Genomic DNA, 14376 nt, shown 5'->3' with positions numbered 1-14376 from the left:
CCCTTAACGGTCATTATTGACCTGAAATATGCTATTGGTCCAGAGCTCACAAAAGGTAGAGAACCACTGATCTATTCTTATATCACGGTTACCATAATTCTGTTCTTACTTTATCCAACCTTCATATAAAACTGATTTTATATTAACTAATATACTGATTGTATGAGCATCAAGCACACACATGCAATACGTATATTTCATAATAATGACTGGACTGCCTTTTTCTGTGGAATTTCTTCACCTCCACCTTCCAAGTAAATGACAACATTGAGGCCTCATCATAGGCCACCAGGTGATTTAGTTTCTCAGGAAAATAAAAGACACCCTTCACTTTCCTATGTTTCCAAATGCATTATCAGGGACCACATGCAATTCCTTCACGGACCACCAGTGGTCGATGCGGACCACCAGTTGAAAACCCCTGGTATATAACATTGTTTACAAACGGCACAGTCAAGGCAGGAAAGAAAATGTAGAAGCTCTAAAGCAAATATCCTCTGACAGCAAAACCAAAATAATTATCTTTGGCCATGACACCCCTATCCCACCCCATACTTTTGGCACTTTTACCCCCAACATCCATCCCATAATTATCGACGTCTTTTAAATTCGACAAGCAAATATATTCTGTCATCAAAACCAGTTTCTTCCAGCTGCGTTTGATTGCTAAAGCAAAACCATATCTTCCCCCGAAACAACTTGAAACACTAATTCACGCTTTTATTACCTCTAGATTAGATTACCAGTCCTTGGTCAAACGACTGCAGTTAGTACAAAAAGCTGCCACGCTCCTCCTCACAGGCACAAAAAGGCCTCACTCCACTGGCTGGCTCCCTGTCAAATTTAGGATTGATTTTAAAATCAACTTCTTGAACACCATAAGCCGGTCAGAGCCCTGAGGTCAGCGCACCTCTCACTATTGAACCCCAAAACAGCCCTACTTGGAGACCGTGCTTTTGCTGTATGTATCTGGTATGTATCTGAAAATGTATCGATACCTGCCAACCAGCGCTGTCCGGTTTTGTGACGGTACACATATTAACCAGTTAACAGTTTCTTTAATATTATTTTATTGGTAAAATGGTCAATTGCCTTCCCGTCTGTTAGAAAAGTAGGCTACTGTATTTGAAGGCACTAGTAAAAGATACTGGTTCTGTTCAGAATGTATTGTCTCCCGTCTTTCCACAAAATAATAGAAAATGCACGATAGTGGGCTCGATAAGAACCCGGCTCGATGAGCCTGATCGATAAGGTGCTCATTATCAATCAAAATGAACGAGCTCCATCCCTACGCCACACACACACACACACACACCCATAGACTGTGGTGGGAATAGGTACTCAAATGTTTTACTTTTAAGACCTGGCTTTTAATCACAGCCTAGTTTAATTCCAACCTTTTATTTGTTCTCCTCTTATCTTAGTATCTTATTATATACCAGCTTGATATTGATGTATTGATCTTATTCGATTGTATTGTTGATGCTATATGTTTTTTGACTATATGTTTTTTGCACTTTGGTCGATGACAGTCATTTTTAAATGTGCTTTATAAATAAAGTTTGATTTGATTTGTACAAGCTTGTTTCACACAGACGGCACAACCGTAGGGAGTCTTTTAGCTTATGTATAGGCTGTATAGCCGCACAACAATCTCCCTAGGTCTATTAACTCCTTCAATATCTTTAAAGTGTCTATAGTTACTCATCTTCAAATACCCTGCTCCTGTTTCTGAATGCCTCCGATTGTTCTCAGTCTCATAAATCTACTGTCATTTAAAACGCTGTCATTTAACAACCAAGGTGCATGTGGAATTGTGCATGTTTGTACTCTTTACATCATTACATGAATATTGACGCTCAAAGTCTGCCATGGGAATTAATTTATTTTCTATTCTACAAATGAGTTGAAGTGGATAAAGCAGATGTCCCCCACTTCTGTTTCACCTTTGCAGTCACGCACATAATACAAATACAAAAAATAAATAAATACGAATTTTAATTTCCTGTCACAACCTTTGTGAGGTGGAGAAAAGAAAAAAGAAACAAATATCCTGAAAGAGTGGAGACTAATATATATATATATATATATATATATATATATATATATATATATGTGTGTGTGTGTGTGTGTGTGTGACTATACATTTGTACATACTTACATGACATTTTGTCCTGCATCTTCAACCATCAGAAATATGCACTACCTGCACCAGGGGAGCAGTTGGGTGTAACCTTGAGTTGTCTCTCAAGCCAGTGAATTACAGTATGTAACTCCATCTCACAAAAGTTGTGACAGGAAATTAGAATTCGTTTTTTTTCCAGTAGCTTGTATTATGTGCGTGACCGCAAGGTGAAACAGAAGTTGGGGACACAAGGTTCTGATAAAAATATCTGTCAAGTTCAGCATAATACAAAAGATCAATAAACCTGCCAGGACTGTCCCAAACACAAATGACGTGCATGCTCACTCATTAGAACATAGAGCCACCTCAGGGCAGGGTGGTTTCAACAGTGCTCTTCAACCCTTTTTACCAACAGTCTATTCATGCAATAGAACCATGTGCACACACGGCAGCCATTTTGCGCATAGACAAATACATATTATGCACTATGGATGTCACTGGCATATAAAATTCCGTCATATGGCAGCCAAGTCTATAGACTTTTAATGTTTTAGACTTTAAGCAATTTTAACAGAGTGGCAGCCAAAGTCTATGGACTTTTAATGTTTGTTTACAACAGTACATGATACAATAAATACCAAAGAAGTGAGGCGCCCACAAGTGTGATTTTGTTTTTACACTCAACTAAATCAAATTGGTCACTTAACCTTGTAATATACTTTGTTCTACAATGGTTGTGTACAAAAACAGTGAAAATAAAATTAATTAATTGTAATCGAGGCAAAGGTTTGAAATAATCATGATATTGATTTGAAATCATAACACCCAGCCTTCCGGCAAGCCTGAAAACGGATGTTGCGTGACCATTCACACTCCTCTTATGCCTACAGTGTCCAAGCATTCAACCTATAAATGATGGAGCGCATGTTCAGCCCACAACCAAAATAGTTTTAAACATCCAGCAAGCATGATGAGTGTGACTGAGGACAAGACACAACATGCCATGTCAACATCCCAGTTCCCACGTTTACACACACACATTTTCCTCATACCAAACAAATTCCGATGATACCAACATGAGTACCGGTACCTAGATTGTGGTGGTACTGTACATAATTATAGGTAATAAGGCTGTTCAGGGGGGCACGAATGAGCAGAACTGGTACTCTGTTCAGGCACTGTCTGTAACAACCAAGTAATTCATAAATGTAATGTAGGCTACTGTACATCCATGGGTGCCCTCATTGTTGTTATTGTTGCTCCTACCACATGTAGATAGCTGTAGTCCAATAGCGTGCCTCCGGTGCATGTAGGCAGTAGTAGCATTATACAATGCTTGTACACAACAGTTTCCATCATAGACGAGGTCAGTTGTGTCTGTAATTAGTTAATGGTCCACATTGAGTTAACCACTGATAGTAAACGAATTTGGGTGCTTGTATCATCCATTTCCAAGAGTTCTCCATTCCCGCCCGTTCACAGTAAAGTGCGCCCCGTGGCGTTGACATTTTAAAAACAAAACAGGGTCAGCATCATTTTCAAATGTCTCCATTTTATGGGGGCAGAAATGCTTGATTATGATTAGTGTGCATGACAGGTGCCAATGTAGTATATCCTTACATTCGGCCATATCAGCCCTGACAATTTATTTTTAAAACAAAATGCCAGACGCCAGAGGGTTATTTAACAGCTTGGGCCAGTAGATTTTACAGCTGAAGGAATGGGTTGTAGTTGGTTATATGCCTACTTATATTTACTATATTTGTCACTGCAACATGCAATTGCTTTGTAGTTTTTTTGTCATTTTGGATAGTGTAGACTGTAGAGATCATATCTCTGGTATGATTTTATGCTTTAACTTTTTTCCCAAAAGAAAACATTTCTTGTAACTTGTGCCCTTTAATTACCGCTGAATCTAATTATATTAAGGATTAGCGACACATGATGACACTTAACCCATTTAGACTGTAGGACGTGTGGAAACTAATCCAACCGACGGATTGCTAGGACGTGTACACACATCCTGGACATGTGCACACGTCCTAGCACATTTTCATTGATATCAAACGAGAGAAAGATATTCAGATTTATTTTCTTTTTTGGGGGGTTGGCCTCTCCTTCTGCACCATGCTCTTTGCGCATGGGCGTGGGCGTTCACTTCCCTGTTTACGGCTCAGAAAGAATGCCTCGTATCTCCTAATCTAGGGAGCTCTCCGTAGTTTTGTCCAGATGGATATACTAAAATCTTCATTTCTGACTTTAACATGCCTTCTCGTTTAAAATATGAACGAGAGGGATTATTCAGTGACTTTATCGTAATGATAGCGAGGTAAGCAAGCAAAAATATTTCTCCCGTTTTTTGTCTGGACATGGGCCCTCATTTATCAATTGAGTGTAAAATCTGCCCCAAATTCGAGTGTAGGTTTTGTAGTACACTCACGTTGCCACGGCATTTATAAAGTGATCGCAAACAGCTGATCCTTCCTTAATTTCGTTCCAACGTTAATAAATGTGACGGCTGAAATCTATCTGGCACGCCCTATGAAATCAAGCCTCGCCCTCGTTTTTGCGACATGAACAACTGCAGTACGACCTTGGAAACCATAGCTACATGACGAAAAAAGTCAAAGACTTGCTGCCCGCCTCACGCTGATATGGTTCCTTCTTCGCATTTGTAACCTCAGTAAAACTATACCAAAACCTAACCTCAGTAAAGCATACCTAAACCTAACCTCAGTCAAACTAACGCAGTGGGTGGGGGGCGTTTCCAAGAACCCGAATGCGAAGAAGATACCATATTAGCCCGCCTCACACCACCCCCACCCCCCCCTCTCATACACACACACAGACACACACGCAACTTGCAAGCCCAATGGCAACTGGTGTGTTGTATCTTAAATAAATAAAGAACGAACACCTGCATGAATTAAATAACAGCATGTGGGCCTACCCTACACGGTTTCCCTCTCGCCTCGCTTGTCTGGCTGTAATGTCCACGCACACACGCACCTCAAGGCTACATGACACATCGCATCGCCATGAATGGAATACGTTTGTAGGCTAAGCCTATATTACTTTTACCCATTTGTGCGCATGCAGTGCACGGCGAGACTGCGCACTGCTGTGATAAGTGCTGTGGGTGAGCGATGCCTGGCTGCATGAGAGATAGCATGTCGACGTCAAGGCAGTCATAATCAACGTTTATGGAGTGATTTGATCATTGATGAACGAATCAAACATATGGATGAAGGCTTGCATGTGTGCTGGTATGTGATGTGCTGGCGACGCACGCCACGGTCCTGTGACATACTCCCGAAAATGATCTCGCTTTTTCTGAATGGCTGTCAAAGCACTTATTTAAATTTAAATGGTGAATGATTAACGCCTTATATAGTATATATAGCCTACAATTGCAAATAGGCAAGCTGTATGCTTGTAATGTCACTTGGAAATAAAGGCGTGCAGTCCATTTATGCCTAAATATTGTTTTTGAGTGGTGCAACCGCTCCAAGGAACAGCAATGTCTGTGTTCACCTATGTATGTGGCCATGAGCACGAGAATGACTATTAGTACCAGTAGGGGCGCTGTTTGCCAGAAACAGAGAGATAGTGCTGCACTGTTGCCTGCTAATGAGAGAGAGAGAGAGAGAGAGGAGGGGGGGAGGGGGGTTGCAGCACTCAGTTCACACGGGTGTGATTTTTATAATATCAGTGATTATATAGGCATCTGATGTCACACTCATGTGCTCCCAAATCATCTCACAAGTGCGCTCGCATATAACAAGGCCAGTATATTGTAAACTTGTTATATTGTTTTTAATTGCGCGATTTTAATTGCCTGTAAAGTTGGAAATATCTCTTTGAATGAATACATGAATACATATGCTTAGATGCCTGTGACAGCATGTTAGCTGGTCAAACAATTCTGCTCCGCTTGTGTACGACAGAAAAGTAGCTGAGGACAAAGCCTACGACAGCTCCCGACCTAACGTGATTTTTGTCCTGGCTCACGTTCAAGTTCAAGGTTTTGCGGAAATGGTATGAATGAATAGTTTATTTGGATCTTTTAGAGAGGGAGACATTACACAAAAACAGTTTACTTTTTCTTTTTTTAGGTGATCGAAAAGGCATAGGCAGAAGCTTAAAGCTTATTAGTGCCTATCCTTATCTCAACGTATTCCAAAATACTGTTGAAGATACAATCAACATATAAACAAAACAAACAAATGCCATTTATAGAAGAAGAAATAGAAAATTAAACAAACAAAAAAAGAGGGGAAAAAAAGACAAAAACAATGGTAAATAGTAAAATTGCGGTAATTTCGGCGTGCACCCATATTTTGGCGTACGCCGAGTTGATAAATGAGGGCCATGGTCGTTCACCACTGTATTATTTTATTTGGTGTGAACTCTGCCATCCACTTGAATTATATTTTTATAGTTATAGTGCTCCGTGTGATTGGCCCTTAATGCTTAGGAAGACTGTTGTTCTGTTTGCTACCTGTGCCAATTAATTAACAGCACCTGAAGGTCTTTTCCATGCATGTTGGTAATCCCCCATAGCTACAGTAACAATTGTGTGGTATGGAGCAAAAATAAAACGGCTATGGAGATAAACTTTAAAACACTCAAATATATTGATTTGCCCTTTGTAGCCCAACATGACCTCTGTATAGTCACTTGGCTATACTCTGGCCATTTGACTGCTGATAAGAGACTCTTATCATATTCGGGGCCAGCTCATTGCTTCTATTAGCTTCATCGTTGCTGTCGGACAGAAACCTTGTTCTCTCCATATTACGGAAAATCAATGCTCTACTTTGCCAACAGTGTCACCACCAGAAGTAATATAAATAGCTGATCTACAGTACAAGCTCACAATGCATCGCCCCTCGACATGTTGTGAAACTATGAACTTCTTTAGCAAGTGCAGATCTGAATTGAACTTTATGGTGATTTTCAACATTTTTATAACTCTTAAAAAAGAATGTGACCAGTGCAACTGTGGTAATTTAGTTGATTCCAAACTAAACCATTATTATTATTTTGAAAATAAAGCTAAACTAAAAACACAAACCAAATACACATAGCAGGTTTAATATGTGGCTGTTCTCAGGAAAACAACAGGGGCCAGCAGGCGGCAAAACACATTGCAGACTAGACGAGTCCTGGCACGCGAGCGATGCAAAAATTTTGAACAGCAATCACGTGATGTTTACAAAAACAGATGTTAGCCGTTACGAAAATGGAGTGAATAAAGCATAGCATGAACTGCAAACAGTTATAGTTCCGTTTCACAGCTTCCATTACTAGGTGCCAGTAGGTATACTTGTTGTTCATAGTTTTTGAGTTGGCTTGTTACTGTATTTAAAACCATGATGGCTGAAAGGAATGTGCTCTGTGCTCAAGTGCTTTTAGACATAAACACATTACACATTAAGTACACACACATGTTCTACTCCTACACAGAGAGAATACAGTACCAGGTACCAGGAATGGAGACAGGGTGAATAAAGTTCACCACGTTTTTACATTTAGCCTATTAGAATAATAAAAAAGTAAATATACTATAACTTCAGTAAAAAAACCATATATATTTTAAATGTTTACAGAATTTATGAGTAGCATATTATTTTTATTTTTTATTTTTTGCAATTGTGTTACCAACTGCTAAAGACATAAAAATAAACTATGGAATTACTATGGAAACTACGGATATTAGCCACTGATGGCTTTGTATATTTAAGCATTGCTTGAGTTTTAAAGGTGTGGCAACATGGATCGTATACACAAACGTAGACTGACTGTTGTAGGTGCGTGCAACAGAAGAGACCACATTACCTCCACTTCCACAGACTGCATGGCCAGGTCACAGGGTGGTTTGAGGGCTTTGGGCCGGGTGGCGTACCAGTAGGTGGTGATGGCAGCGAAGGCTCCCATGCCCATTAGGGCATTGGTGGGCAAGTTCCGCAGGTAATTCCGAAAGTCGTCCAGCTCGGGAACCCGCAGCTGCCTCAGGACCTCCTGAGCCTGCATGGCTGCTCTGTGCTGTTGGAAGAGGGAGGAGAAGATGAGGGGCCGTTTAAGGTAAACGCAGTAAGCTGCACATGTTTGGTTTTTTCACCACAATTTCCACAGCTGCAGCCTTGCTGCATAGAAAAATCATGAAGCACGGCACTGGTAGTGGCATAAATCTGTTCCATCACACAATATCACCCATTTGGATCAGCACTGGCTAAGTGGCTATCCTTTGATCAACATTTTGACATGCAACAGGCCAGATGTGACTTTCCATTACACAGAGCACAATTTGTAACACACGCACACACACACAGTACTACAAGAAGTAACTGCGTCTAGTGTCCGCCATGTTGACAATACATTTAGATTTCTATTTCTTCAAATAGACAATAGACATATGTCGTGCCATTCAAGTGCACGCACTGCACTTGAAATCTGACCAGGGAAGGAAATATAAGACAGTGAGGACACCAAAGCCACATGTGTCTTTTGTGGGGATTCGGGGAAGTGGGACTTCCTGCCTTGGAATGCTTTGAAAATGAGCTCACGGAATCTGTTTTTACGGTATATGGAAGCCTCAAGGCTCCGTTCTACTCCAAAGTTACTGAGCAGTACATTGTGTAAAGATTTACACTACAGGATGACTTAATTTAAAAAAGGGGGACTTTGCCCATTTTCAACCTGTTGTCTTCATATAATTGGTCCCCACTAATGCCCATTATAAATAATATGGTACAATCTGTGTGGGCCCCTCCTACGTTCAGCTTTGAGGGTATGTGTAAACACAGACATTGAAGACAAAAGTGAGGACGCAAATTGTGATTGGCCAGAATGAGATGATGTATGATGATAAGAGAGCCCCTCACTACACATGGGTGTGATTTTTGTCTACTTTGTCTCCGTATCAGGAGGGCTGTGGGCAAACTCACTTACCAGTGAGGTAATTTCAAACAAGATTTCAAACGATTTCTTTTTCTTTTTTTTTATTAATGAGAAAACAATGGCTTCTATTATAGCATTCCAACTTCCCAGGAATAGTAAGCCTGTGCTTTCCATTAGCCTGGATTCCCCATTGAAGACGTCACTTGTAGGCGGGTTTGTGAACTACCCACAGCCCTCCTCGGAGAGTACACAGACCAAGTAGACAAAAAATAAATGGTGCCATATTGAACATTAGTGAGGACCGGTGAAATGGGTGAAGTCGTTGCACTGTACATTTTTGTTCCATTTGAACAATCTCAGAATTAAATTAACACAGATGTGTATGTGTTAGATTTGACAATACTGGAAAAAGCAAGGTCTTATGCACACCTGATCAGCTCAGGGACGGGTGCGTAGGCACTGGGCACCGTCTACACTCGCACAATAAGGACAACTTTAGGCAACGTCGGTCAAAAGCCATCTATATGGGCCCAGGCCGTAGCGTAACGGTCTGGGCACCGGACTGGTGATCCAGTCGCGGTGTGCCGCGGGTTCGACTCCCGGACCCGACACGGCCTTTACCGCATGTCATCCCCCCATCTCTCTCCCGTTTCCTGTCAGCCTACTTTCTATCCCTTAAAAAATCAATAAAAGGCGTAAGCCGCAAAAAAATATCTTAAAAAAAAAAAAAAAAAGCCATCTATATGGTCTGTTATAAAATAACATAGAAGGCTATATCCCATGAAAAGAATGCCCATGAAAGAATGTTCAATAACCTCATGCAACCATAAAGCCTGCACCTGCAACCAAGGACACGTGGACACACAAACACACACACACAGTGTAGTATTGCAGAATTATAGGGTCACCACATTTGAACATTTGTAACAGTAGTGCACAACCACAAAAAAACGACCCACTTCTTCTTCTATTATTATCACCAAGACTACGGCAGATGGACTTCACGCCAACTACAACCAAATACTGTATAAGAATTGGCAAATGGGAAACATTTCTAAACTTGTTTTTTGATTTTATTAAGAGATAAGCACATTTAAAACAGTTCAAAGAATGATCAATATCAATAAGATGTTTTGGAAATTGTTCTGGTTTAAAGTAAAATATAAAAGTAAAATAAATGGGTTATCATGTTACCATCACTCAGGCCAAACCTGTGTAAAGGTTTCACAATACAAGCTTCAGTCTGTTACAGTATGAGACTAAAAGCGTAAATCGGAAGTGCATCTTATAATATTGATTTCTAATAAGAAGTAGGTCCAGTATATTATCAAGGCAAATTTAGAAGTAAATCGAAGCATACTTACAATAACAGTACAGTTGATGAGAATTAGAAATCTAGCCAAAGGAAGGGAAAGAAGAATACTGTAGGTGTCTTTAAGGCTCTGTGTAGTAACAGTTAATAGAAGGGTCTCGAACTACAGTAACCTCTAATAGACCTCTGATTTTCTCACAACTATGAATAGCAGAGCACACCCCCTTTCAAACAGAAATACAGGTGCATAATAAGACAGCAACACTAAGCCAATTCAGAGAGTATGTTCATTCAATCCCACAATGAAATTCAAACCCACAAGACATCATTGAGTTCAATTGAACGATCTGGGTATTAAGTTACAAAAAACAAATCATAACTATCCTATAACCTATATATACCGGTATGTCAGGATACCAGGAAGTCCATTACTCAAAATAAAGCTGGTTCATAGAGTTGAGTGATGACAAAAATGTCAACACTCCTTGTGATGCTGCTACGCAAATGTATTCATACAATGTCTGAGCCAACTTTATCAATAAGACGTGGAATATATCCAAAAGTAATATCCACCAAAATATAGAAGAGAATAGGCACTTATTTTGAAGAAACTAATATTAAGCACAATATCTAGTGCATCCACCTTTGAACCCCCCCACAAACAGATTTTAGGCAATAATAACACTTGTGTGTGTGTGTGTGTGTGTGTGTGTGTGTGTGTGTGTGTGTGTGTGTGTGTGTGTGTGTGTGTGTGTGTGTGTGTGTGTGTGTGTGTGTGTGTGTGTGTGTCAGCTGGCCAAGAGAGTGGCGACATGCCATGGGTGTCACATGGTCAGCAGTGTGAGTGGTTTGAGGCGAAAGGTAACTCTCGCAGCCCTCCCCCAAAACACCACCACCACTCTCCATACTTGGCCTGGGAGGGTGACAAGCCAATGGCAGTGCTTTCCTGCCAGTCACCCCACTCGACAGCAAACACAAGACTGTGGAAAGAGGGGGGGAGGATGGGAAAAGGGGAGAAACCAAGCTGATCTGTTTGACACAAAGCAGAACATCAAGAATACAGATCAGCCAGCAGTTGCGGGTGGAAGCACACTTTGCTCAACAGAGAGGAAGTTACCATATCAGACACGTAAATGAGTGGTAGATTGCAGATGATAAACTAGTTGCAATATGCGTGCAGTTTTACCACAATCGGCACGGCATTTTGTACAAAACGGGCCACTCCTGAAACCTTTAGAAGCGAATCATAGCCAATCAGGATGGAACATGAGAAATCGAGTCTTGATCACATGACTATAGACATCATGTGTACCGATTTATGTGATATTTGGCTAAAATCTGAAGGAGTAATATAAAAAAAAATGTTTTACATAAGTCTGCCTCCTGGTGGCGCTATACAGAGCATAATGTGAAAAAAGCAAGACAAAGGTTTTTCCTTTGCCTCTATGGAGTGTGCATACAAAGTTTTACACAGATCGGTGCAGTTATAGGTAAAAACACGAATGGGCCAGTTATAGTGCCACCATGAGGCTGATGTGTAAATTTAATTTGCAAGTGGAATTTCTTCCTCGGCATAGTGAGAATGTGCATTAAAGATTTCCCTGGAATTGTACTCCGTTCATTCATGATTTGAGGCATTTTGTTCAAAATGGACCAATCTTGCAAACTTTGGAAGGCAATCTTAGCCAATGGGGAAGTGGACAGGTCTGTGTTGATCACATGACTACAGAGATGGTGTATACCGATTTGGGTGATGTATGGATCAAATGTGTACGAGTAATATAAAGATGTTTTGCAAAAATCAGACTCATGGTGGCGCTATAACAGGCTGTTGTGGAAAACTTGGGGCAGAGGTTCGCCATTGGCGTGAGTGCAAACATACTCTCCCCATGCCTTTGGCTGGTGGAGACAATGAAGAAAGATGGCCTAAATGCAAGCATGAAACAATTGTTATCTATAACAAGGCTTGTATTTCTAGCCCACCCATATTATACTGTGTAAACTCATGCATTTGTATTTTAAAATGTATTTAAATTATTAACAAGAAAATTGCTTACAATTATTACTGGCAAAGGAGACTAAAAAACTGAGAATGACATAAAAAAAGAATCGGCTACAGTACATCTGAAAATCTGAGTTAAGTAGGGCCTGTTCATGAGATTATAGAGATTGTCAACTAGGGTGTTGAGAGTCAATTTAAAAGCCTTCTGATCCACTGAAGCTTGTTATTACTGCCTGCCGAATGGGGGATTAGCACTATGGTCCTTAAACATACTTAGCTTAATCCCAACCTCTCCAGGATCAGCGAATCCGCCAACTAAATTACCCATCATAATCTCATCAACTCTTTCTTCTCAACATGGCACTTGCCGACGTGCCGTAGCACGACGACCTTACAGGCACATGCAAAGGCTAAATGTATGTAAGATATTTATACTGTTATACTATACGGATGCTCCTTGATGATTATTTCTATGTATTACCATGTGTTGTTTTTGCTTAATGTAAATCGCTCTGGATTAAGAGCGTCTGCTAAACGACCAGTTCAGCCCCGGCCCCCTACGTTGCACATCATGCTTTACTGTATTATCATCTTTATGTCATACAGAATTAAGAACACATTCCCATCAAAGGTATCAAAAATAGCAAAAACTTTTTCTACACAATGGAAATGCCCTACTGCTACTGGCAGCATCAATTCAGAGTAAAATAAAATAAAGAATAAAACTCTATGACATGGCCCCACATGTCATGCTAAATTGTTATGCTCTTAAAACAAAGAGCAATTATTAGCAGCATTGAAATGTTGATGAAATTCTGATATGATCTAATGTGGAACTGGGAATAACCTTTGGTTTACAAAGAATCTGTTAAAGCGATGTCCAGAATATTAAGATCAATCAGCAGATCTAACAAGATCCTTTTGAGAGTTCTGTTGTGGTTGGTCGATATCTCATTGATAATTCAACAGTCTTACAAATAGCACAGCATGCTAGTCTATGAAGACGTGTAGGTTAATATCTGTGTAGGCCAGTTTATACATTTACCAAAATTAGAATAATCGCTCATTAATTTGTCCATGTCGCTCACCAGATGAAAATTATCTATGTTGTTGGTTGTACGACAAAGTATAAATTGTCCTCAATGCACAACTCTTTCCACCCCACCCCCTACTCCATCCTTGCTTTGGACACAAAGGATGACCTTGGGTGGCAAGATTCTCTGTGTTCAAACAGACGTGAGAGACCTGCACTGTTGGTCACATGAGTGCAGACTGAGTCATGTATGGGGAGGGGTGGCGTGTGGGATTTCTGAAATGGAGCAAAGGTCATTCATCAACTTGAAATGACCTTAAGAATGACACTTACGCATACTGCCATTTACTGTATATAGTACCACTGCAAAATGCAAGCGTTGAGATGAGTGAGAAACATCCTCCCATTTGTCCAACGGCACACACTAAGAGCATAATATTGAGACAGTTGCCTCAAATTAAGGTTGTTCTATAAATTGAATAACGCATGATTATTTGCAAATACATTTTGTAGAAAATTACTGAATGTCATGAATCATACTTTTTAGAGACCAATATTATCAGTAGTTTACTACTAACTATTAAACACTTTGACTTGCACTCGTGCAAAACTACAAACATGACATTGTTCTTTAGAAAATCTGTTATATTCAAAGAGCGGCACTGTAATTCATTGATGTACAAAATACTGGCACTGAATTATTAGCTGGCAAGCTCCAGGAAATAAAAGCGAACAGTCAAATACAAATTATCAATACTTTAAACAAATACTTTTCCTTCCCTAATCTTACACACGCGAGCCAACTTCCTGTTTCACAGTTGCTTGCAGGTCAAAGCCACAGTTGACTAGGAAGTGTTGTGTAAATAATGGCAAGCTCCACTTGCGCTGGCCTGAGGCTTGTGTCCGTTAGTAACCCCAAGACAGACACACAGGCTGGCTGTGGCTGCAGCATCACAACATCATTCATGACAGTCAGCCTCACACAGACAGCAGAAAGTAAT

General features: G+C 40.3%; 1 protein-coding gene across 5 annotated transcripts in view; it reads right to left on the bottom strand.

Moving 5' to 3' along the window:
• acsl1a (acyl-CoA synthetase long chain family member 1a) overlaps positions 1-14376 on the bottom strand; it is a 29624-nt gene that overhangs the window by 13241 nt on the left and 2007 nt on the right. For 2 of the 5 annotated variants that reach the window (XM_083765258.1, XM_083765260.1), the window contains exon 2: positions 7967-8173. In XM_083765258.1, the coding sequence (XP_083621384.1) occupies positions 7967-8161 (195 nt within the window). In that variant the 5' untranslated portion in view covers positions 8162-8173. Of the gene's footprint in view, positions 1-7966; positions 8174-10392; positions 10568-14376 lie in introns of those variants that run through there. The other 3 variants (XM_083765259.1, XM_083765261.1, XM_083765262.1) reach the window with 3 other exon arrangements.

The sequence above is a fragment of the Protomyctophum parallelum genome (genome assembly GCF_964188405.1).
Source record: "Protomyctophum parallelum genome assembly, chromosome: 5".
Taxonomy (NCBI): domain Eukaryota; kingdom Metazoa; phylum Chordata; class Actinopteri; order Myctophiformes; family Myctophidae; genus Protomyctophum; species Protomyctophum parallelum.
This window is presented reverse-complemented; position numbering and strand designations above follow the sequence as displayed.